Raw genomic sequence first — 25,636 nt, 5'->3', positions numbered from 1 at the left:
AAAGAAATCAAACCAGTCTAATGCTCGTGCATCAGCCTGCTTTTCAGAATTAGGATTTTTGCAAGTCTGCAAAGTATGTACGTATTGAGATTACCATTTCCATTGTAATGGTGCCTTCTGTTCATAGTTGACATGAAGAGATTGCTCACCAAAGTAACTGCAAAGTTGGGGACAAATCCACACTCCCTACTGGTTGCCTGGAAACTGTTCCCGGTCAAGAATTAGTCTGGCACATAACCACCCACATAACGCAGAATTGCCTTTTTTTTTTTCATTTCACATTTTTGTACTGATCAACTGAACAAATGAGACATAACGTGTTGATTAGTGAACTTTAGAGGTGCTGGTGGCCAGACTTTATTACTGCTTGACAGAGCCAGGATAGCTGTTTCCAGTCTTTGTGCTAAGTTAAACCTACCAGCTGCTTGCTAAAGCCTTTGAGGGCAGAGATGAGAGTGGGATTGATCTTCTCATCTAACTCTACACCAGAAATCAAACAAGCCCCAAATATCTAATTATTCCTTTAGGTTCAGAAGCTAATATGAGGCTTCAGCCACCTGAGTTTGTCAAATCAAGTGTGTATCTTCTTCCTGGCAGTTGCAGCTTTTAAACCACGTTCCTGCACCACATCTCAGCAAAGAAACACTGAGCAGAGAAACTGGACTTCTAACTTTCTAACCTGCTTTCTTTGGTATTTAGTTTCTGTCGTGAAGACTGTGCCTTAAACCAGTTGAACCAAAAGAGGAAAAGCAGTGTTGTGTTGTTTTTGTCTTGCCTAGTTCAGTCTGCTTCTTGGAATATACAAAACTATCTAGTTTCTTTAATAAATTACATTATAAGCCTTCCACAGACAGGAGTTATTTCTGGCAGAGCCACCCTTGTACATCATCTGTCTACAGATTTCAAACAAATATTGTAGAATATATTGCGCACCTTCATAAAGCAGCACCGGGTGAACACTGTGCTCTCGCCTCTGCAAAGGCATCTGTAGCGACAACATTAATTTCCCTTTTTTTTTTTTTTTATAGTTCTTGGCTTTCCTAATCACTCACAGCTACATGAAGATGTGGTTGAGTGGATCTAATTACAGATTCACTTCCCACCTGTGCAATTATGAATCTGCAGAAAGAGAGAAATTTTGTGAAGAGAGAGAAATGATTCTCCGTGGCGTCTTTAGGAGCAGCGAGGCCTATCATTGTCTTTGCTCTGAGCTGCTTCATTGTTTTTACTGTCCAGATCACATCTGACGTTTGTGGCGTTGAGGTGCTCCTTAACATGTTGCATTTACAAAGCGCAAACAAGGATGTTCATCAGGGGGAAGGACGTCTTTAACATACTTGTGGTCAAAATAGTTGAAACACTCCTGTCAGCATCCATAGACAGAAATTTCATCTCCAACCCCATCAGTAACACAATCTGCCTTTGAATGCCTCATTATTGGATTATGTGGCTTGGTTTCATTAGCAGTGCAGCACAGTATCAATGCTGCTCTTGTTTATGGCTTTTATGTTAGTAGCCTTGCACAGTGTTTCGTGTGCTGTCATCACTCCTTTGCAAATCTGTGCGGTAATAATGGAAAAAGAATGATGATGAGTGTCATGTTATATTCAAACATGGATTTTACAGCTCTCTTAGATTGTACTTGATTTTTAACCACGCAATTAATTCGGACAGTATAGTACTTCTAGATTTGCATAATTTAAACAATAAACATGGCACTCGACTCGAGGATGTTACTATTTTGTTAATTCGGGGATCAAAACAGTGCCATCGCAAATGATACGTAAGGCCCCTAAACCAAGCACATTGTGAAAATGGTGAGTATGTCACCGTCATTCTGCCAATGTGAGAAACTGATGATGGAGGACACCACCAGTATTTTCAAAAGACCAGCCAGTTCAGCAGAGCGGCTTGCCATCACACAAGGCGGACATCATGGATATGCAAGCATGTAGTTAAAAGAAAGCAGATCTCTGGCCTTAGGCACAACCGTCCTTTGACCTAAATGCTAATGCTGGCATGCTAATATGCTCGCAGCGACTATGCTAACATCTTATTGTTCAGCATGTAATATTACCCTGTTCGCCATCTTATTTTAGCCTTTAGTTAGTATGTATTTGCAAATTAGCATTAGATGCAAAGTACCACTGAGGCTAATGGGAATGTCTCTGTGGGAAAGTAGACGTTCTGACCTGCTGATGGCTCTATGAAAAGTTAATGAATCATCAGAGTTATTACAGTTCCTCCTGAGGGGCACGTGAACGACTGTGCCGAAATTCATGGCGATCCATCCAATAGTTGTTGTGATGCGTCACTCAAAACCACAAATGTTGACCTCACGGTGGCAGTAGAGGAAAAGTCAGGGGATATATCATCTCAGAATCATGAATGTCTACAATATTTCGGTCTAGTTCATCTAGTAGATGTTGCTTCACCGGATAAGGGAAAACTTTCACCTGCTGCGGTGCGACAGGAAATTCATCCTCTGGGAAACATGAGATATTTTGGTTTGGACCAAAGTGGTGCACTGACAGGGTTGCCATTCATAGAGCCATATGGCAAAATTCCTTTTTAAAACAGGACTTTGTAAAGGCCAACTAAACCGCCTTCACCTCAGTAGATTGTATTTACAAGCGATAAGCTCCATTCTGAAGGCTCCTATTGACGACGCCTCTCCAAGAATTCCCATCATTTCCCAACACGCAGGCTCTCATTGGTGTTTTGGCTGTCATGTGATACAGCAGAACAGGACATGTTAATGAGCATCTTTTAGTTCAGTATTCTTCAGTATGTTTAAGATAAAGCTATTTCCACAGCAGAGCAGAAAATCTGTCTGGAAGAGGCTCATTCTCCTCCATCAAGCTGGCAGCAGTTGCTGTGCATACAGGACTGCAGATCTATATCACGTTGTCTCCCAGACTTTAAGCTGAACAAAGCTCTACATCTTGTAGAAATACTCTCTCTTGCTGTGTACTGTATTTGTACGGTCGTGACATGTTCTTTGTAATCTTTGTATCAGCTGAGGATACTTTCATATACAGTATGTTGACCTTTTCTCTGAGAGTCACTGGAGGTTGACAGAGAAGACGAGCAGCCACCAGCTTGTCTACTATGGACAAATTCCCTTTGTATATGAGATTTTTAATAAAAGAAGAAATGATCATTCTGAAGAAAACTTTTATGGTTTTGTAGGAAGAATGAACCCTTGATGGTCTGAGAGTGCCGGCTGTTTTATTGCTGTTAATACTTTAAAAGTGCTATTTATTTTTTTTTTAACAGTATGTGCAAATGTGTCTTTGTGCTTATGTGTACATAATGTGTGTGTGTGCCTCTGTGTGTGTGTGTGCACATATGTGTATGTTCAAGGACTTTTTTGATCAGGACAAAGTATGCCCAAGAAACAACATGCATTTTTTTTTCTTTCCTATTTTTATACCGTTTCATATAGCGCCATTTGTTGGTTGACTGAACCACAGATGAGCTATGCTTTACAGAATCTAAATTACACTCGAGCCATTTTTCATTCTGTGGAGCTCTTCACAGGCAAAGAGCCATAGATGGGCCTGTTCACTTTCCTTATTTGTCCTTGTCTGCTGGAGGTTGCCGCTGGCTGACATAGCCTGAATTTAAGTGGACATCAATCTCGATAAAGAGGCAGAGCCCAGAGTAATATTACCTCCTCAGATTTTTTTTTGTAGCTGTTTAGCAAGACAGTGCAAATAAGCGTGTTTCACATCACAAACTGAAACATTAACCTCCAATATGAAGCTAAATATCCGGATCACGCTTTGCTTTCATGGTGCGGTGTCTTTTAGTTCTACATGTCTATATCCAGTAAGGCCCAGTCTCAGTTGTTTTTAAAACCTCTCAGCTCAGAATAGGACAAGATGTGTCTATTTGCACGGCTGTTTCGTGATGATAAAAAGATTTCCTGCGGCTGGCCAGTGGCCTATCTCGGTCCTGCAAAAGTGATGCAGGCAAAAATTTGGCTCAGAGTGGCAGCCATGCCACAGTGGACTGGACTTCATGCACTCCTCATAAATGAGAGTCATTAATTCTCCATGTAGGTTTTTCCACACGCAGTGCAGGAGTCCCTCTTCCTCTGGGACAAAGCCGTACCCCGGCCTGACTCAACCCAATCGGCACCACTTCTCGTTCCCCTGCTCTCTTCTTCCCCTCTCTCCTCCGTCTCTGTCTGCTCTCCCTCAGTTATATATGAAGACAAAGATCCCAGCTCCCCCTGTTTGTCGAGCCCATCTGATAAGTTACAGATAAGTCACCATCGTAGGGAAAGATTGCCATCGTCTCTGATGCTAGAGGCACTCTTCTTTTCTGTTATTATGAAATATGAGTTTTTCCCAGTTGGCTCCCTTGACCTAAATTTTTAGTATTTGCACTGTTTTTGAAGCACATGTTTGAATTTAGATTTTTTTTCTCTGTCTGTTTGTCATAAAGTAAGCAGACACACCTGGGGCAGTTGAATGAATTTCCATCATAAACAGATTTAACAGCATGCTTTATAGCAATGCCTAAGTCAAATTGTTTTCAGGCAAAAACCGCAAAAGAAACCAATTCTGTCTTAATTGCAGTTCAGTGTCAAACACATTCTAACAACTGATGAGCATCAAAGCTAATAGACGAGTTGTAGCAAGTCACATTTTCTTTGTTTGATTGTCCTGCTGGTGCAGGTGTCATCTACACTGACACCATATGGTTACAGAGTGGTGCAATTGAAGTGCTACTGTAGGAAACCATTTGGCACTGATATAGTCTGTATATTAAAATCTCAGCAAGCATCACAGGCTATTTGCAGTCCACAGTGTAAACAAACAGAAGAGCTCTTCAAAGGCTCCGATTTTGCCATAATTGGAAAGGAAATGGAGCCAGAGCTGAGCTAATGTTTCTCAGCTCTTTTCCTCTGCCATTACTGATCTCAGGTCCCAGAAGAATGAAAAGCTAGACAGGCCTGCTATCAAAAGAAACTGAGTGTAATTTTGATTTCCTTTTCTTTTCAGGTACAGTTTTTGTCCCCTATATTCCCTTTAAGTACCTGGCTACCTTTTATAGAGAATATTAGTTTCAATTAAGTTCATAGAAATGTTTTTTTTTTTTACAGTTTCACTCGCTCTTTTTTTTTTTTGGTCTGTTCTCTGGAATATTATCTGTGCCTTTGCAGTTTGGGAATAAATTACGCCATTTTCTTATGATGGGTGGAGTGGTTGGAGCAGCAAGCCAAAAGAAATATATAAGATGTTATTTAACAAAACAACGCACCGCTGACTGCATGTTTGTGCTGATTAAATAAACTGTTAAGGCGGCATGTACAGTAAGAAGCCATTGTTTCTGTAGTCTCCAAATGACAGGATGAGCCTATTTAGTAACGAGGTAATTGAAGAGTCGTTATGACAGCCTGCTAGTGAGGTCTTGTCCTGGGAGGTCTGTGGATGGAGAAACTGCCTAAGTGCTGTCTCCAGATCTGGGCCCGGTTATGAGTTAGTGGTTTGGTGATGTCCGGCTCCCTGTGGTACGTCATTCAAATGCAGAACTGCCATTATGGAGACACATTAGCTCTGAGAGCACTAAAGATCTGTTTCGTGGTAATATCAATTAACTCACTTAGCCTCTGAAGGCTAACAGCTATTGCCTAACTAGCTCCACAGCCGCCACAGTTGTAAATATGAAATATTTTGAATGCAGCACTTTTATATAAAGCGGTCAGAGGCTTTCATTGAACGCGATGAAAGCAAAAGGACTCTGTGGAGGTGATAATGGTGATGATAAGTGTCTCATGTTCAACAAGCCCCTCTGGCTTGCGTCCACACGATGATATTAATGAGCCACTGACCTTATCGTATTCATTTCCCACAGCCGATGTAAATAAATGCTTAGCTTTTCAAAAGTTCTATTAAATCCATGATTCATCAGCGCTTTTTGTTGCGGCCAACATAACCAAATTTCATTGACTTGAATGAGTTGATCTACATAAAAATCAAATTTGCCCCAAGAAACGTTCAGGCTTCATAAGAGTCGACTGTAAGGAGAGGGCAGAGGTACCTGGCAGTACTGTGCAGTAATCAGAAAGATGCAATGCAGTTTGAATCTGTGACCTTTGCTGAAGTGTTGCATAAGAAGCTGACAATTTGTTATGGGTAACAGGTGATAGTATCATGATTGTGTATGAAAGGGGCATCCTGGAAAGGCTCAGTCCCTCAAACGTGAGGACGGAGCGAGGTTCACCACTTTGTGAACATGTGATTGTATAAAGGAGATTAATACACGGGCTCAGGAACACTTTCAAAACTTTTGTCAGTAAACAGTTTGTTTGCTAATTACTGCATTCTGGTTTTCTTTACGTTTTCCACAGCACGCCAGCTTTTTCAGAATCGGGCTTGTAAATAGAAATGTGCAATATGGAAGTTAACAGTGTTTCTTTGGTTGTCTGTAGAATCGACCTCTATTTTTGTTTTTCCTTTTTTTTAAGTCTCAGTGCGAGCTGACAGAGCCTGACACACAGCAGCTTAAGAAAACAGAAGGAACGAGAGAAAACAGAAACAAATAAGGAAAGCATACTCACCAGCTTGACAACTAATGCATTGTATTTTGGAAATTGCTTCAAAATACAGAAAACCAGCATCAAGAAAATGCAAGCAATTATGCAAAACACTAGCAGAAACAAATAATAATAATAACCATACAAGCAAATATAGAAACACTGCAAACTGTACACAGATGAACTTAGGTGCACCGCAGCAGAGAAGTATGGAAGGACATGAATGGAGCCAGTTTATGAATGTGTTTTCTGCATTTGCAGTGAACTTGTAAACGTGTAATCACACTGTATGTTTGTATTTTCTCAAGTTGCAGCGCACAAGCCCTCCCAAGCGTTACTAATATTGGACCCTGCCACATCAGACGTGACAGGAATGTCTCACTAAGCATGTGAGCAGTACCACATAGTACATGCTATTCAGATATATTGACTGAAAATAGCGATGGTCAGTTGCTTTCCGATGCAATCATTCCCCTGCTTGCATCCAAATCATGGCATGCTGCATACTGTTTAAAAAGCAACTATTCATGACCACTTAGGTAACATTGAAACATGTTTGTTTTGGGGTTATTTTTTTAACTAAATTATGTCTTTTTGCACCTCTGCTTGTCCTCCCTTCAACACCCCACCTTTTTTTCCACTGTTATGACAGATGCCATGCTGCTGGTGGCACAGAGGCTGGAGGGACCTTTCAACATTGAATCCGTCATGGAGCCTATTGATGTCAAGATTTCAGAGGCCATCATGAATATGCAAGACAACAGTGCTCAGGTCTCTTACAGGGTATGTCAATCTGGTTTATATCCAGAGAAGGAAAGTAAGACCTCAGAAAGAGCTGTGGAGGAGCTAAGAGGGGAGCTTGCTTTAAGTCATACTGGGCTGTGTCTAAGGTGTGTAGTACGACACGTTCTAATTATGTCCAAGTTTAGGTCTTGTATTTGAATTATATGTTTCAATTTGGTCAGATAATCTTAGTTCAACTAACAGTAGTTAATGTGTTTCCTGTGTTTTACTGCATTTTTCTTTGCCCACAAAATTGTAGTCAGAAAGAAAAAAAAAAGGTAGGTGGTTGTGAAGAATTTTTTCAGCCTACACAGTTTTTGGATGCCAGTTCTCATTCAAAGCTAAATGCTCTGTTGGCTTTCCCATGCAACAGATGCAGTTTTGTTTATGGTTTAAGTATATGTGGTATTTTCCCAAAAGCCCGTAAAAACGTAACTCCACCATCGTAAATAGCATCGGTCACAGCTCTTAGTTGAATCACCTATCAACGTGGTTACCTCAGCTTGACAAAGAGCACTGTCACGCCGGTAATGTGGGGTGAATGCTTCACAAGACCTTAACAAAACAGCATGTTTTCCCTATTTTCTGCATCCAGAGTAATTTAAACCCCTGACAATTGGGTGCCCATGTTTTTGTAATTGCAGGTTTTTCAAGGCTGTGGCCAGCCAAAACCCGCAGAAATGACTAGGTCTACCCGTGGTGTTTCGGATGTGTTCAACGCTCGCTTCAGGCCGTACAGCCCAGAGGAGCGGCCTACCACTGCAGCTGGCACAAGCCTCGACAGACTGGTAAGGAGACAGAGCCAGTGTTGCTGTTTTCAGGCAAGACACTGCTTCAGTGTAAACATCATTTGTCTTTCTGACTTGACACTGTTGATTAAAGCTGGTGATTTGCCATCGTAAGCCCCTGGAGCCGGAAATTAATTCTTTGTACTTGTCCTCCATTCAGGCCCCTTTATCGATCTGTGTTTGTTAACGAATCAACAGCTTTACCCCAAGAGGGCAGTGGAAGGTGTGGTGCGCCGCGTTCGGTGCCCTTCTCATCCCTGTGTACTTGGCAAACAGAAAAGAGAGGGATGAAAGAATTGATGGATAGATTCTCTGAGGCTGACCATAGTATCAATTGTTTGCTGTAAAGCACACCTTTATTTTCTATCAGATTAGCCGTATGTTTGTCGGATTGGCTCTTGATACATGGATTTCCATCTCAAACAACCTTGAAACCTAAAATGCTGCATCAGGGTAAAGGTTAACACGGAGCTGACAGACCAATTCAGCTGAGAGACAGTTCTCATCATGGATTACCTTTGCAGCCACCGTGCCCTTCCTTTCTCCCCTTCAGCCCTTTTCAGAGTGGATCTTTTCAAATTGCGTCTCACTTATGTTGGTGTGTGTTTTTTTTGCATTCTTGACTCTTAAAAAGTACCAAATTTCTTGAATCAGTTTAGTGAAGTGGCAGCCTCACCCACAGTCTTTCAAAGCCACAAAATCAACTCTCTCAGTGTTTGGTGTCAGGTTAATATTAGGTTCTGTACTTAATGAATACATCATTTGAATAGCAGCAGTTTTTTTTGCCATCTGGCTCCTGGAATCCCACAACAATAAATGACTTATTTGTTTTATTCAGCACTAATTACATTTTTTTTTTTTTTCGCACAATCTAATTAATTCTGCACCCATTTTTGATGCTTTATATACAGCCTCTTTAGCTTTCTATGTCCATCAACGATTTCTTCCACCTACACTGAATTAATTAACACTTTCTGTTTCCCTGCCTTTATCCTGCAAACCAGAGGATTGTTTGGAATGCGATGCAACACAGTGTAAGGTTCAAGATTTTATACTCATTTCAGTTGTTTTCGCTGGGTTTATTGTCTGCAACTGTTTCATGCATTGTGACTGGAAGGAAAAATGATGTCTTAATGTCGTGTGGTGGGGGGATGCGTAGGATTGTGTTCTAAGCGCTGGAGATTTACAGTAAACAAGCACCGTGGCCTGTAAATCCTGGCGGTATGCAGCACTTGGTGTGTCAGTCATGGTCTCATTTTCATCTCACATGCAAGTCAGTGTCACCTAGCCTCAGTGAAGTTGCTATAAGAACATTTTCTCCTTAATTGTATCAGGGGTTCTAATGCAGGAACACCTCAGACTCGCTAATGACCGATGCGGTGTATTATAGCATCAGAGCATCAGCTGTTAAACACCATATTTTACAGCCGAGTTTCTATCACCACAGAGATTGTTGAACGCATGCCAAGGTGTCCTCAGCTAGGGAGGATTCCTCTCTGGAGATCCAACATGAGCCTTCGTCAACCACCATATCTATTCGAGACACATCCCCGTCCAAGACCCTCATTGCCATATCTAATAGAGTCAACTCCTCGAGGAAGCCAACCAATCAGCAGGTGACCTGCCCCGTCAGACCTGGCAGAGGGGAGAGCTGTGAGGAGTTGGTGGGGGGAGTGTTGCAGCCAGCATCTGCTCTAACAGTCCAGTGAAGTGGGGGCTCCAGACTGCTCATGAATAACCGGGCTATTAGCCTGCTTGGAGACTCTCACAAGATGGAGCTCGATGACAGGAGCTTATTTTTGACATACGATAACTAGAGCGGTGTACCTGAGCAGAAAATTCTATTATCAACATCTGTGTACTTGAGGAGTCTATGCTGATCACTGTGGCCACAGGAAACTGAGAATAGTGATACTTCTGTAATGTGCTCTAATGTGGGTTGCGCGGTTCATGGAAAGGCAAAGAAAATGCTCGGTTTGTCTTTTGTCTCAGTGCGGCTCACACCCATCATCTCAGCCGCTGAAAATCAAAACCCTGCTTTCTATACATTTAGAAATCTCAGTAGGCGTTTGAATACCTTCTGCAATATGACTTATGACTGAGTTTACAGGTTAAATAATATGGTGAACCTTTGGCAAAAAGCCATTTTAATCATCCAGAAGATACAGAGCAACATTGACATACATATGGAGTCATGGTTCAGGCAGCTTGACGAATATTCACTCTGCTTTTAGCTCTGTTTTTGTCTCCACTGGCTGTCTCTTTAGCTGCTAAACGCTCCTCTATGTTCACTAGCTAGCCATTGTCTTTGTCTGCCTGCTGTTTGGTGCTCAGCAGTTGCTGCCTAGTCTGTTTTCAGAGACTTTTCACTGAAAACAGCTGCCTGCTGTCTCTACAATAGTCAAAGTTAACCAAAACTTTCAGGCCTTAAAATCCAAACTGTGAGCTGAAACATGGTATAAAGCTCAGTGGAGCTGAGAACTGCAGAGTCCGGTGATAATTCTCTCTTGGTTCATCACTACAAACGTCCCCTTTATTATACAAGTAGCCATGTGATCCATTGTTCATGTATTATAGTTGTATGTTACGTATATCACAGCTGATATACTGTGTGTGTGTGTGTGTATGATTTTCCTCACTGGTTATTCGACTATTCTGCTAACATAATTAGCTCAGGGGCATCCTTTTGCTTGAGTGGTTAAGCTGCAACCGCAACGTTCTGGGTTCTTGGTTCAAGTCGTGAGCCTTTGTAGGATGTTATCACCTCCATCCTTCTCTCCCTGTGTTTTCTGCCTCTCTCCATTCTCTCTTAATGTCAAACAAAGGCAAAAATGCCTTAAAAGTCTGTGTAAAAAAAAAAAAGCAAGAGAAAGCAAGCTGTCTTCCTCATGCATTATGTCACATGGCCTTTATAGTCCAAGGCACCTGTTTCATATTAATAACACCACACTTACAGCATGTACTGTATTGAACAGCTGCTGACATCATCCTCATGTGCCACCTGTTTGACACAACTTAAAGGTTTCATTCAAACACTCATGCTGCACTTTAGCAAGTCAAAGTGTGTGTGATATTGAGTGCTACATCAGTCGTATTCAACTATTTCATCTCATAAATGAAAACTGACCCCACAACAGTGTTTTGAAGATAGCAAATGAAGCAGCCACAGTGGTGGAGTATTAGTCTGCAGCTGGTAAAAGTTAGATTCATTGAAACATGGGCTTCGTGAGAGAGTGGTGAGTCATTTTGTGGAAATATTGATGGTGGCAGTGGTTTGTACAGCTAACATTAAATTATGTTGCTTGAGGTCACTTGTTTTAGATACCACACACATCATTTTACCTCCAGCTGTCAAACATGTAACAGAATAACATTGGTTATGAACCAATAGCAGGCAAGCAAAGGTGTGGCAAGGACAGACAGAAAAAAGGTCCTGAAAATGCACAAGTGGCCTGTAGCCTTGCATTTACAGCAAGCATATCTAATTTGTGAAAGGCTTGTATGTGTTTTTATCGAGGTTGATATGACAGCCTCTATCAGCCACCATCCTGGCAGGGAGAAAATTTGCCGCTCTTGGTCTTGCAGCATACGTGCATCCGCACTGAATGCTGAGGTAGCTAGTTCACATGAGATAATCTTACTGAAGGACATTTTAAACCTTTGCAGTACTCATTTTAAGATAATGGCCTCTCAGTTTCAAACTTTAATTGCAGACATTCTCTGAGAGAGAAGGCAGCATTTGGATCACAGGGTGTTGTAAAATGAGTCACGAAGCATAGGCTAATGAAATAAATAGATAAATTTGACCTGGGATGTATAAGGATACATGCTATAATTGTTTGGTATATAATCAACTGAGCAGCAGCAGTAGGCATAACATTTATTTCCCCTTACTTACCATTGCATCTCTGGCTCTTTAGAACTAAGGCTGGACAGGTGGTCAGTGGGTGGCTTTCATGAAAAGCAATTTATTAGCCATTGTTCTTCATGAACCTCAATTCTTGCCTCTTCCCTACAATATGGCAGCGCAGCTGGACCCCAGTAGGTTGTTAGTAATCGTTTCAAAAGGGTATCACAGATACTTAACAAACATTTTGTTCGATTTGTGAAGATAGAGGTGTTAGTCCACAACTGTTGCGGTTGAAAAGTTTGGCCACGATTCTCTTTTCATATCCAGCATGCAACAAAACGCAGACCTTCAAATGCAGGTTTTAACTGGCACACCTGAGCAATATCATAGTGACTTAAGCCTGAAGCTATCTGTTAATGCATGTCTTAACTGAAGCTTATTTTTTCTCGCCTCAGTGCCGCATGCTCGGAGTAGATGTAAAGGTGCGAGTCTCGTCTAGCAGCCGCCTCGTGCTGTCATCAGTGTTGCAGCATCTCAGTGTTTATTTTGCACCAGGCACATGACTTGGTTCCCTGAGAGTGCATCTTTGTTGTCCCACACACTGTCCTCCTTTACATTCTGGCACGGGATAATTACCCGTGACAGTGACACTGCTCAGCCTTGTGAAAGTTGACAATAGTTTAAAGTGTCCTTTGATAAGACCTTCTTGTCTGGATTTACCGCTAAGTTTGTGAGTTAAAGAATGTGTGAGGGATGGCAGGGAGTGCTTGCCTTCTTTTCTTCTGTTGCCTTTAGAGGAGCCTGGAGGAGCGCGCCCACCTCCAGCTCAATGAGCCATGACTGTTTAATTGCCTGACATTCTGTCAGCGCACACACCCTCAAAGCTCAGAGAGAAATGGAGATTTGAAAGTCCAAAGAGGGGATAAAGGCACAACAGACTGTCAGGCTCAGAGGCACATTATAGATAAGAGGTGGAGCTATTAATTTGACATTTGTAACAAGTTTGGTGCAGTTCAATTTGGTGTAGTTTTATTGGGGTTTTTTTTGTCTCCCTTGTGTAATACACGGTGGACATTTTATCAGTATAAACATTGAGAGCAAGACGCAAATAAGACCGGACTGTTGAAAGAGCAGGCAGGGAACAATATTTATCATAAATGAATCCAAGAAATGTCTTCGAAGTCATTCAGACGAATCAGATATTTTTCTATCTAGCTGATTTAGTCATCACCAACAACTACAAGGTCAGACTTGTACACGTTCTTCCCTGTTTATTTATAAATGAAACCCAAGTCATGGCCAGCTCCTGCATCCATAATGGATTCAGTAAGCTGGGTCACATCAATTTATGTGTGTGTCGAAGACTCGTTGAGTTTTTCTGAATTTCACCTGGATGGTTTTTTTTATGTTTCCTGCTCAAAGAAGACACTGTTGCCCACTCACAATAAAGAAGGTCTACTCACAGCAGCAGGAGACAAAACAGGAGAAAATACAGTTGAGATTCTGATTATTGACAAAGTCTCTGTTTGTGTTACAAATGGTTTTCGGAAAATTTGATTTTCACCAAAAGGGTTTCATTTTCTCAGATCGGTTTCTTATTATTATTCCATTAATATTAATAATTTTGTGCTTCTGTGCACGCAAATATGATAGAGGCTTGATGACTGTCACTGCTCATTAAATGAAAAAGCTATCATTGTAAACAAATTGTCGCTCCCTTTTCATCTGTGCAGATATAATTCACTCCCACCATTCTCCTCTCCCCGCCTCGCCCTGTCAGAGGTTTTTTTTTTTTTTTTTTGTACTACAGGATAAACATTTTTGAAAACCCAAGTCAACAATCAGCAGTGCATTCAGGAATACACCCCAAGGTTAGTCTAAACCTAGTCTAAATTCCAGACTCCTGCTCCCAGCAGCTATCGTAGACAATACTCTCAATGGAAACTGCTAGACATGGAGACACAGAGTGGTTTCCAACCTGAGGTCACAAAATCAGTATGAAGGGTCACAGGAGGATTAACAAGATAAACAGAACATTGTGTGCTTATTCTTCAAGGCTTTGTCTAAACTTTGTTTTTGCTATTTTTGCTTGTAAAACTACGGCATAGTTTTACTCCTCCAATCTGGGATAAATTAAGAAAAAAAATCCCTCCTTGGTTGAACTGCTCGTGCACTATTTATTGAAACCGGCACCTGCTCTAGTTGACTAGTGATGTCACAAATCACGCTCTCAGGTACGCTTCTTTAATGCAGTTTGGAGGTGAGCTCAGAGAGACTTTCCATCTTTAGCAGATGAATGTGAAAGCTAAAGTCAGACTCTGCATAACTCTGCAGATTGAGGTCAAACATCCAACTGAGCAAACATATCTGGAGAGGAGGGGGACTAAATAGAAAATAACCAAAGCTCCCTCTCTGACTGTGACACCAGATCCAGAACACTTTGTTGAGTGTTACATACTCAGGTCTGCTTTATGCCTAATCGTGCCAATGTGCATTTCAGTGGCTGGGGGACATTTGTGTCTGAAAGAGACAATCACTCTTGGCCAGCCCTCTCAGTAAGAAAAGGTGGCAGCCTGGTGGATCAATGCTGAGAAATGCTGCCTCACAGCAAGAAAGTTTTGCACTTGAATCTAGTTTTCTTTTTGTTTTTGTTTTTTTCTCGAGGTACTCCTGCAGCCATGCCATGCAGGTCAATAAACTGCTGTTAGGTGTGACTGTGTGATTGTCTGTCTATGTTTGTTTGCATGGCGAGAGACCAGTGATCTGCCCAGGGTTTTTCCTTGCTTTTATCCAATACTTTAGCTCCAGTCTTCCATGACTTTGATCAGGAGTAAGTGTGTCAAGAGCGTGACTGAATGAATAAAAGGTGCAAAAAGGTAGTTTTTCAGCCAGCCTAGAATAGTCTGTCAGGCTGCATGCTGAATCTTTTTACATACGGTGTGTGGTGGAAAATATCATTTCCTTTTTATTCTCTACTCACTTTCTCATCAGGATAAATTATTCATTATTATGGTTTAGTACATTGATAACTTGTTTAACAAGGTTCAGTGTTCAGAGCTATCTTGTCCCTCTAAAGCTAATTTGTTAGGTCGCAAGAGTTCACATAATGATAGAATAAAAAAGGACAACATCAACAATAAATCACAAGTAGTGCAGGGAAATGGAAATTCATAGCAAGTACAAATATGCCAGAACGCAAATGTGCAAATGTGCCAGGGTAGAGCAAGGAATGCAGCCAGTGCTAATTGCTGTTAAGCATATCAGCATCACTTGGGATGAAAGAGAAATGGAGTCTTTAAGTCCTGAAACGGCAGCCTGAGAGCGATAGCTCAAACTCCCTCTGGAGTGGATGGTCCTGGCAGTCCAATATAGCTTTAGCCATCCCAAGAACCTGCCTGTTAAAAACGTCCAAAGCTTGGCCTGACTCTTTCCTGAGATCTTACCGGCCATATTAAGTCTATGCTTATTAAACAAATTTAGGTTTCTGAACAGAGTCAGTGAAGCTTCTTTAAAAGAGAGACATCGTCTCACTGGAACGGTTAAAACAGTTCATTTTCCGTCTTAGCATCCACATCCACGGCATTCAGGACCAAGCTTGTCATCAACAACAATACCCAAATATTTGTTTTTAAGTGAAACTGAATATTCATGCACACAACAATCTCTCTCTCTCTCATTCTCTGCCATGTTCGGTAGGAAACACTGAGTAAAACATCCGTGTGTGGTTTGTGAAGTCAGTTGACAGGAAAAAGGCACAACCACTCCTTTCCCAAAATCTTGACCCAGGCTTTATATTTGTGCAGTCCAGGAACATGTCAAGCCACTGAAACATTCTTGTTTTGGATACAGCTTAATGGAAGTAAAGTGGGCCTGTCCACAGCACCGTTCCCTGAGCTGTTGTATCTACAGACTCCTGCCCAAGCCGTGCAATTATGTAGATTCCACAGATTCTAACATGACTCTCTCAGACCACACAAAAATAAATAGTCTAGAAATGCATATGTGGCATTATGGTTGAGGGCATTGTTTGACCATAAATTAAACAAATCTCTCTGCGAGGAGTGGCACTCGAGCATAAATATTTGACTTCTGTAAAATGACATACTGACAAATTTCAAATGTACCTTAAACTGTGAATCAGCCCTTCAGCACCACGCGGACGTGGAGGATTTATGAGACTAGTTCTGTGTGTAAACCAAACAGTATTTCATGGTTTATTACTAGAGAAAACAAACATGAATTGAAAAGGTTCATTAGTGGCCGTATAATGGCTCTTATGGAAGGTCAAGAACCTCTCTTGATCATGTCTCTTTTCAAGCTAAACACCTGTGCAGTACACACCAGTCATGCTTCGTTACTACTGTACTTAGTGCTCTTTGCAATGTAGTTTAAACATGAGAGACCAAAACATAAAGAGCTTCCCAAAGCAGACAAACAGCTGTGTTTACAGCTGATGAGTTTACAACATGCAGATATTCTATATTTCACAACAGGCAGACAGCAAGAGGCACAGGCATATGTGCATGCGCGTCATGTGTGGCCACACAGCGGTGATAGTACTGCGTGTACTAATACCTCCTGACTCAGTGTCCATCACCCACAGCTCTTTAAACATTACGTTAACTGCTCATCGGAAACAGGGGCGTTTGGGTGGAGCTGATGTGGGATAGACTTGAATGCCACAAACTGTGATCCCTGGGATTTCCCAGGATTGGGAAACCAGGATTGTTAACATTTAGTGTGTTTTTATGCAGATGGCACACAGTCGTTAACTTTGTTAATTATTTCAATCTTCTGACGTGCAAACGGGATCAGTCAGGATCTGATAATAATTAATATTGTGTTGTTGCCAGTTTTTTTAACAGTAAGATACATTTCGAGACATGTTTATTTTCAGCTGAAAATCACCTTAAGGAGAATCAGCATCACAGCTGTGTTAATACAAATTGCTGTTTTACTGCCACATAAACTTGCGAATATGGAAGATAAACATCAGAAAATGACAATAAACATCATTATATGATTTATTGTCTGCACTTCTATGGTTAACATGAAACTTAATTTACGGTGAGAAATGCTGGAAGAGTGAGACATTCCCAGGAAATGATCATTTAAAACCTACAGAAAATCCTTGCATGATAATGGAGGATTAACAAGTGGTTGAAGCATCTGTGAACATGCTGCAAACACTCCTGATGTGTCAGTATATCTTAAATGCACTAATTTAACATTAACACATTAGACTGAGTGAAACTACTTGTTGAGATTAGCGTCTTGTGGGAAGAAGTGTTTATCTCAGAGAGATTGGGACTCCCAGTCGGCACACTGTGGCATGCGTGAAGGACTTTAGAGGAACTGCAGCTTAAAGCACTTCTGCCCCAGCTTCAGCATTCAGCCGTGGTGCTAATTATGAACGTGTCTAAAAATCATGAAAGTAAACAGATCTTTAACTGGACAGATTTGATTTGGGGCTATATTCTCTGAATTCTAATTATGCCAAGAGACAGGAGTAATGTGTGGTGGACCTTTAGGCCCCCACTCAGAGGAGGATCCTGCATTATTTATACGTGTTAATGAATGATCTGAATTCAGATTACTGTTTGGTCTGTACGCTCCAGTCTGTGCATGTCAGTAAGATTTACTATTAACTGTGAAAATCAATCAATCTGCAATATTTTTGTTCTGTCATTGCAGCAGACTCAGTAGCGCAAAGTAACTAAGTACATTTACTCAAGTGCATTTAAGCAACTCCATTTTATGCAATCTCATACTTCTACTCCATGTCCGAGGGAGATATTGTACTTTTTACTTCTCTAAATTTATTTGACAGTTATAGCACCAAGTCACTTTGTAGATTATGATTTTACATAGAAAATATATGAACATGTCATAGAATATGATGCATTACTGAATATTAAAGTGTTTAATCTCAACTTGCTACAACATCAAAATGCTGCTTACATGTTAATGGATCAGTTTAAAACATCAAGTAACGACATATAAAATAATATAATACTGACAGGAGGAATTCTCCTGCATAATGAATACTAACACGACTTTGCACATTAACTTTAGCCAGATTGAAAATGCTTTGGTATTGCTACTTTTACTCCTTAAGATCTGAATACTTCTTCCACAACCGTCCAGACTTCCATCATGAAAAATGAAATGTTTTACTTTTTTCTGTCTGCCTTTGTTCAGCACTCAACTGCGCATGTCAGATCCAGATGTGGAGAACTATAGGCCATTAATGACTCTCACCGCAGGTTTATTTGAAATTAAAAAAAACATCCTCAGACTGGAGAGCACTGAAAGACGCATCCATGCAACCTGAGTCAGTGCCACTGTTGGCACCTACAACCCCCAACTGGTCCAGTGGAGCTGCCCAGTGGCCAACAGATCAGGCTGTAATTGTTCTGGACAGCCTCCAGTTGTTATCATATGTAATTGTGGAGCAGTGTGTTCCATGAAGAGACCTCACTGAAACTAAATAAAGCTTTTAAAAAAAGATCAGTTTGCGTGGGTGTGTAACCATGCAGATGAGTCTTCTTGCTCAGTCCAAGGCGAATTGTTGAACAGTCAGAGCTGCACACTTTGTTTTGAATGGACCTCTGGGATCTCTACTATATTAAAACCCACCACAGTAACCGATAAATCGTGGTTCTCTGATTGCATGAGTGAGAAGTCTCACCTTTCGTGAGAGCGAAAGGAGCTGCGGATGTAGACGAACATGAAGCACACCCTCACTTCGCGTCAGGCGGAAGGACATAGTTAGATAATGTGTCTGACGGACATGCAGACGTATCCCATAGCCACACATCTCACTCAGGCTGTCAGAGAACTGGGCTTCCACCAAAGCTTTGTGACCTTGGTCCTGTTGGTCCTGAGATAGAGACATCACACATGCCGTATTAACCCAAAAGGTGCAACATCAATAGAATACTTATCAGCCACAGTTCACTGTTGTCATTCACAAAGCAGCACTACTCCCGCTGTCCAGGAGACAGGCAGAATGGGAGCACTGTGGCTTTAGCGTTAAAACAATTCAGGCTTCTATAGTATATTAGAAATTATACGAGAGGAGTTATAGAAGTCGTGAAAAGTCACCAGATTTATTCTCTGAGACAAATCCAGACATATTTCATGCATGCACAAGTGTCTATGTAGTGTGAAACTAAGAATAACACCATTTCCAAAGCCTATTCCAAGGTGGTTGAAAGTAAACTTCAAAAAGGAGAACCTGAGTCTGTATCACAAAGTGAGTTCTGGGCCCATATTTATCTGTGAAGTTCTGTGAAGTACATTTAAGAAAGCATTTAGGAGCCAGCTGAAGAGAAAAATGTTCTACAGCAGATTTGAAGAAAAAGACAGGTTTGTCAAGCAGCTCGGGCCGACTAACAGCAAAGGGCAGCAGTAACTCACGAGCAGCCGTGTGATTGATCATGATTATGATCATTGTTATGATGATTTGAGGTCATTTTATTTGTGTGCCTTTGATCAGCAGGAAATTCACAAGTTAACTATAAAAATAGGGACCAAACTATGAGAAACAAAAGGAAGACTGGAGCTCAAAGGAAAGTCCGCTGCTGATAGAGGAGGTATAGTCTGAAATATAGTAACACTGTGACAAGTGCAGACACGGTGTGTTATACGCTCAACTTAAAGGTCGACTTGCTTTCTTTAGTGTCTCAAAGCTGCGTGTTTGTCTGTGTCACTGTTCCACAGTGTGATAAATATGGGCCAGGTCAAAAAGTAGTATACTTATACACTGTATTAGAAATATAATTAAAGTAAAGAAAATTCATTACAACTTTTTGTGTTTAATTTCATGTATGCCTGACATGTACTAAATTACAAAACTACAAAATGATAGTAATAAGGTGTACTTATGACAAGTAATACAATATTAGCAAGCTTAATGAAATTGTACTTTTTTTTAAACTGGACTTTAATTTCGCTTCATTTTAAGTGTATTTCAGTATATTTGCAACACACTGGTGAGGTAATACAGTTGTACTGCAAGTGTGTGTTCACGTGTACTTCAGTACACCTTAAGTTTGTAAAAAAGTTGTGCCAATTTAGCAACTATTTACACTTCAAGTATACTCAAGTATTACTCAAGAACTACCTGAGTACACTGAAATATACTTGAAGGCGACAAAAATATTCACTCAAATATTCAAAAATTTTCACCTGCTGGCTCTCTTTGACTTTACCTGGTTTTGTGGAGTCACAGGTTCATTTGGTAGCATGTTGTCTCCATTGATGTATTAAGAGTGAAGTGGTTAATCTACATTGAGATAATCTCTTAAAGAAATCCAGAGCATTTAATATGCAACTGTAAACATCACTAATTTTATGGCCCTGCTGTTTGCGAGAAGCCTTGTTAGTGGCCAAATGGCTGTGCAGCAGTCTGATATATAACAGAATGCAGAAGTTCGACTGCGTCATGTGTGAAATAGTGCGTAAACCTCGACATTCAAATATGAGGTGTATCTGGATATCGTAGCCGGAGAAGAAGAAAAAAAAAACGAATGTATGCAAGTTGCATGCAGAATGCATGAAATGGAATGTGGGCAGATCCGCCAGACCACATCTGGAGGTGGATCTGAGCCAGATGCAAATCCCCACTTTGGCCACATTCTTAAAGAAACATACCCAACAAGGTGAAAGGTCATCCAGCCTTTCCAACTCCCTCTAGAGCGGAGTAGGGTTTAAGATGGCTTACATCTACCCGCAGGAAAAACTAAGACGGATGCAGTCACGTTTGCGATGTGTGTTGTGAAGGCGCATACATTTGTGTGTAAGTGTAAGATCTGCTGCTCTGGACATTTTTGCAGTTGCAAATAAATGTTAACGAACCATAAACATTTCATGATAATTTAGCTGAAGTGGTTCAGTCTCACCTTTTTCATACGCCATCATCATGATGATAATTGGCATAATTCCCTTTTCAAGGTAAAATATTTCCATACATCGTTCCTTTTTACTCACAAAGGCTGCGCTACTTTTCATATCTATCAATACATTAATGAAATACATTGGCCTCATTGCACTCTGGGCTTCGTGCCTCTCTGGGGAACATGGGCAGCAGGGAGAGAGCAGGCCTGCTGATGATTGCTCTGTTCTCCACAGTGCATAGCTTCCCTTTAATCATCTCCCTTTTTCAAACTTCTGCTGTCGTAGCCTTGGGCGAATCACACTCGCAAACTCACCACTGTTTCATCAATATTCTGTCATATTTTCTCACTGTGGGATCATTGTGTGATAAATTTTGCTCACCATGATGCACCGTGTTGGCTAACGGTGTAGATGCCAAGGGACTGAGCAAATGGTTTGAGGCAATTTTATGTAAAATGGGCCACTGAATATGTCCTATTGTACATTGACAGTACGTAAATACTACAGGAGGCACAATGACACGCAGCCATTCATCATTTGTGATTAATAAAGCATCATTTCAACCACTGGACGACCACAAATGCCTTTCACAAAGGATAGCTGCAAAGTTTAACATATCAGTATAGTGTTTTGGTGCTTTTTTGAAATATAATCTATTTTGAGGGATTATTTTTATTGGATTGTTATTACTCAGTAGAGTGATCAAATTAGCCTAAAGAGACCAAAATGCTTGTAATTATGCATCTCCTGTAACAACACAGCCTCCACTATTTTTGGAAGCAGCATTATTTTTTTCTTTGTGTTTTTTTTTTTTTCTTTTTCTCACTGTACACAGATTCACCGTCACATTAAATTAAAGGTATGATGAATTATTTCTCCTACAACAGTTACGAAGTTCAGAATATAGTTATGCCTCAAGGGTGTCACAGAAGTGAGCGATTCAATTCAGTATTCAGCTTTTTCTCACTGAAGTATGGAATCAGAACTAAATTTGACAACGCAGTCAGACAGTATGGGGGGAAACCTACATACTGAACAGTCTTTCTTGAGGCACTTTTTAAATCTTAAAGTAAGTATAACACCGATTAGTGATAAATATTCATTACTTTTGTTTATTGCCTCAGTAATATTTGCATCCTTTGCTGTCATATATACCATTAAGGTAGATCTCAGAGCATTTCAGCCACCAAAAAATCAAAAGAAATGCAAAATAATAGCCCGTTTTGAATAACAATAGAGTTTCGCTGTATGTCAAGTATCCATTCCCAGGAAGCAGCATAATAACAATCACACAGTGCTGTCACCAGGAGATATGAGAAAGACATCGGCACTGCCCCGGCTGAGGCTTTGTTGATATGTCCGTGTCTGCCGTGGCAGATTTATGCTGGGACATAATCAGTCGTAATCAAGGGAAACAAGGAGGGCGGCTCCAGCTGAGAGTCGACAAAAGTGCGATGGCCTGCAGAACGATGCTAAAAATGGGTTTATCGTGATCACATGGCGGGCAGCTCGGCAGCGGAGGACAGAAACCACCGCCGCACTGTCATATCAAACCACATTTTAGTTTGCAAGTGGTTGTGCTGTTTTCTAACCATGATTTGCCTTGGTGTACCATTCCCATCTGTGTGAGTGCTGCAAAATAAACAGCAAGGAAAACGTCTTTCTGCTCTCAGCTATTGTGAAGTCAGAGAGGGGAAGCACATTTGCTTTGGCCCTCCGTTGATGGGTATTGATTGGATGGAAACAGCCCACATCTACATGCGCTCTGGTAGTTACCTGCTCGAAGCAACGCCGCCAGTCACCTTTAAGGTGAATGTTTCCAGACAAGGACAAGAGAGACCTGACAAAGGGCAGACAACTGCTACTCAAAACATTATCATAGAGGTCATTTACTTGGTGTGCTTTGGGATTGCCAATATTATTTCTACTCTGCTGATTTTTTAATGTGCTAAAATTGCTTTAGAGCCAGATGGCACGTCCTGGTTGAGAGAATCTGCTGTTTATGGGTGGACCTGAACCAATGAGAGGGACTTTATGACGTGTTAGACACCAGATTAAATAGCCGTGTCCGGGGACATACACCCACAGGGCCCCAGCACCCTGATACTCGACACTGGAGAAGTTGATCTGTTGGCTGCATTAACACACGGTGCACCCAGACCTGGAGAGCACTATTAGTTTTTAGGATTGGCTCACTCAACAATGTAACTTTGATGAAGAATGTGATGAAGAGGCAGAGTTATTCTTACTGCGGCCTTCCTCCTTGTGAGAAACTATTCGCTCTGTCCTCAAAGTGGTCACTGGTCAGGGAGAGACTCATGGCACGGCCAAGGTCTTGGTATGAGCAGAACCGACTCCCTGACCTCTGTAATTGAGATGCAGGAAGAAAACTGCATTCGTATCAAATGAAAAACTATTTTAACGCAGACAGGAGGAGCAGTTGCCAGGGAAAATAAGTTGATCGAGGAGTTGTCTGCCCCTTGTGGTTTAGTGGTGAGACCTGCTGCCGGGTCTATGATTAGATTGAACATGCACTAATTTAGCTCAGACTGGCAGCAGAGGGACATGCTCTGTGTCAAGCTACGATGACATCTCCACATAGCTGCTCGAAAAAGGACTAATTGTTAATTTAACAAGATAGAGGTGTTTTAACTAACGGAATGTCTGATAAGCAGGATTTGTTCGTGGGTGGGTGGGTGTAAGTGAGGGAGAGGGAGATTTACCGGCTGACAGAACAGCCAGAGGAGACGCTGAACACTGTAGGTCAGCGCCGTGAGCGTGATGTGTTTTCAGAGTAAAAGTTAGAGTGATAGTCTGGCCATATATTTCTTTCTTTTTGTTGTTGAAAGGCAGATAGCACGTCCGGGCATCGTCCCACGGCCAGATAAGAGCCCGGGCCCCTGACATTGTGCTGCTGCCAGGAGTGTGACTGCAGCTTCAAAGCCAGTGACACGTCAGCTTTTGATCTGAGGATAGGCAAGGGCATCTGAAAACTGCTGGTCAAAGTACAGATCACTCACAGTTCTGCGGCGAGCTGAAAGGTGGCACATGGCTGCCGCCCTGGTACCGTGCACACAGGGGGGGAACTCGCGACCTGCCTCGTGTGTACCCTCAGCTGCATGCACACAAAAACAAGACGGGTGATAAATACACTGGAGTGTCTGTAAACACGCACACTTTAAGCCTGCTAACACCATTATCTCATTGGCTCATGCTGTTGTTTTTGGAAATAATTATTATCTGCAAACATTTCCTCATGTTTGTCCATTCAAGCTAGCCAATTACTTCTTACAGCGAGTAAACATTGTACTGTATATCCAGTATGTTTGGTTGGATTTTATCTGGGGAGACACACAAAAAAAGCAAATTTAAAGGTGAGGTTATGTTTGGATCATGGTGCGCTAAGCTGTGTGAGCTGTAATACATTACAGGCTACTTCTCAGTGCTGTTTACTGCTGAATTAATCGTCTTTATTGTGGTTTAACTCCCTGTTTTCCTGCTCCCAACGAGACAGGAAGAGCAGGAACAGAGAGAGAAGAAAATTATAGATGACTGATTACGTTTGTGATTGAATTCGCTCATATTGAAAGATTAATCATATATTAAGTGGCAGGAAAATTTCAGAGCAATTACGCTCATGCTCCGCTGCTCATTTCCATTGTAGTGCTCCAGATGTTTCCAATGAGGGTGTGGAGAAGAGGTGGAAGAGGACAGATGCTACACAGTCCAGAAATGACTGAGCACACACTGTGATACAGCTGAGAGAGAGAGACCAGGGGCTTTGTTCACCAAGCTTCTTAGAATGGGAGTCTTAAGATCATGGGTCAATTAGCCATGAAACCTTCACTTTCACTTACGACTGTGGACAGAGAGAAAGAACAAACAGAGACCAGAGTCACAGCGAGGGGACGGAGACACGATGGAGGAATATGTGGCTCATGACAGGAAGTAGGGAGACAGAGGGCGAACCTGAGAAAGGAAAGGAGAGAGCGGGCAGAGCTACCCGTCGCTGCAGCTTTTCATCCTCGAGGTTTAAACTGATGCGTAACAATGGAAACTTTCTGTCCTCGTTTTAGCTAAACACAAACACTTTTACAGGATACGCCTGATGATGATGTTATCGTGAGTCCTGACCAAGTGACATATCTTCTGGATGCTTTATATTATATTCAATGCATAACAGTAACAGTACAGAACAACTGATAAACTATACAATTAGCCCAAGTAGTGAACTCAATAACTGCAGGAAGTTTGTGCAAAATGAGCGATTTGGATGAATCTGGAGCAGATTATTACCCGTGATTATTGCAACAGAGATGAGTTTGCTGGATATTTTTGGGAACTTTTTGTACAATTCTCTGTCTGTATTATGTGTTTGTTGATAGGCTCCTCTCAGTGTTTGGCCCTTGACCTATTAGCTGTTGTTTTAACTGCATGTTTTTCTATTGCAGGATGAGGCTGATAGAGATAGTTTTTAGATAAGGATTTCTTGGTCTGCAACAAAAGCACTATTTGCTCCTGTTTGAGTAACATTTGCTAAAAACTACAGTGACCAGCTGAAAATTACCGACACTTAACAATAAAATTATATGTGTGTAGACCATTTTTCAAGCTCATGTCTCAACAGGAACTGGTGGGCTTAGGGCTCAGTCCCACAGAAGTCAGAAGTCACAGAAGTCGGAAAGTATTGAAAGAGACATTAAAGCAGTTTTGGTTTCGCTCTTTTGATGGGATTTGTTGACTGTGCTGAAGAAAAATATAGGA

The 25,636-nt window shown here is 41.3% G+C and overlaps 1 protein-coding gene across 2 annotated transcripts in view; it reads left to right on the top strand.

The window, feature by feature from the left end:
• Positions 1-25,636, top strand: part of gpc6b (glypican 6b) — an 80,717-nt gene that overhangs the window by 48,748 nt on the left and 6,333 nt on the right. The window contains exons 5-7 of one of the 2 annotated variants that reach the window (XM_076747227.1): positions 7,203-7,333; positions 7,978-8,121; positions 9,126-9,155. In XM_076747227.1, coding sequence (XP_076603342.1) covers positions 7,203-7,333; positions 7,978-8,121; positions 9,126-9,155 — 305 coding nt within the window. The remainder of the gene's footprint in view (positions 1-7,202; positions 7,334-7,977; positions 8,122-9,125; positions 9,156-25,636) is intronic. The other variant, XM_076747228.1, reaches the window with a different exon arrangement.

This window comes from Chaetodon auriga, chromosome 13 (genome assembly GCF_051107435.1).
Source record: "Chaetodon auriga isolate fChaAug3 chromosome 13, fChaAug3.hap1, whole genome shotgun sequence".
Classification (NCBI taxonomy): Eukaryota; Metazoa; Chordata; class Actinopteri; order Chaetodontiformes; family Chaetodontidae; genus Chaetodon; species Chaetodon auriga.
The sequence above is the reverse complement of the archived record's forward strand: the minus strand, read 5'-3'. Positions and strand labels throughout refer to the sequence as shown.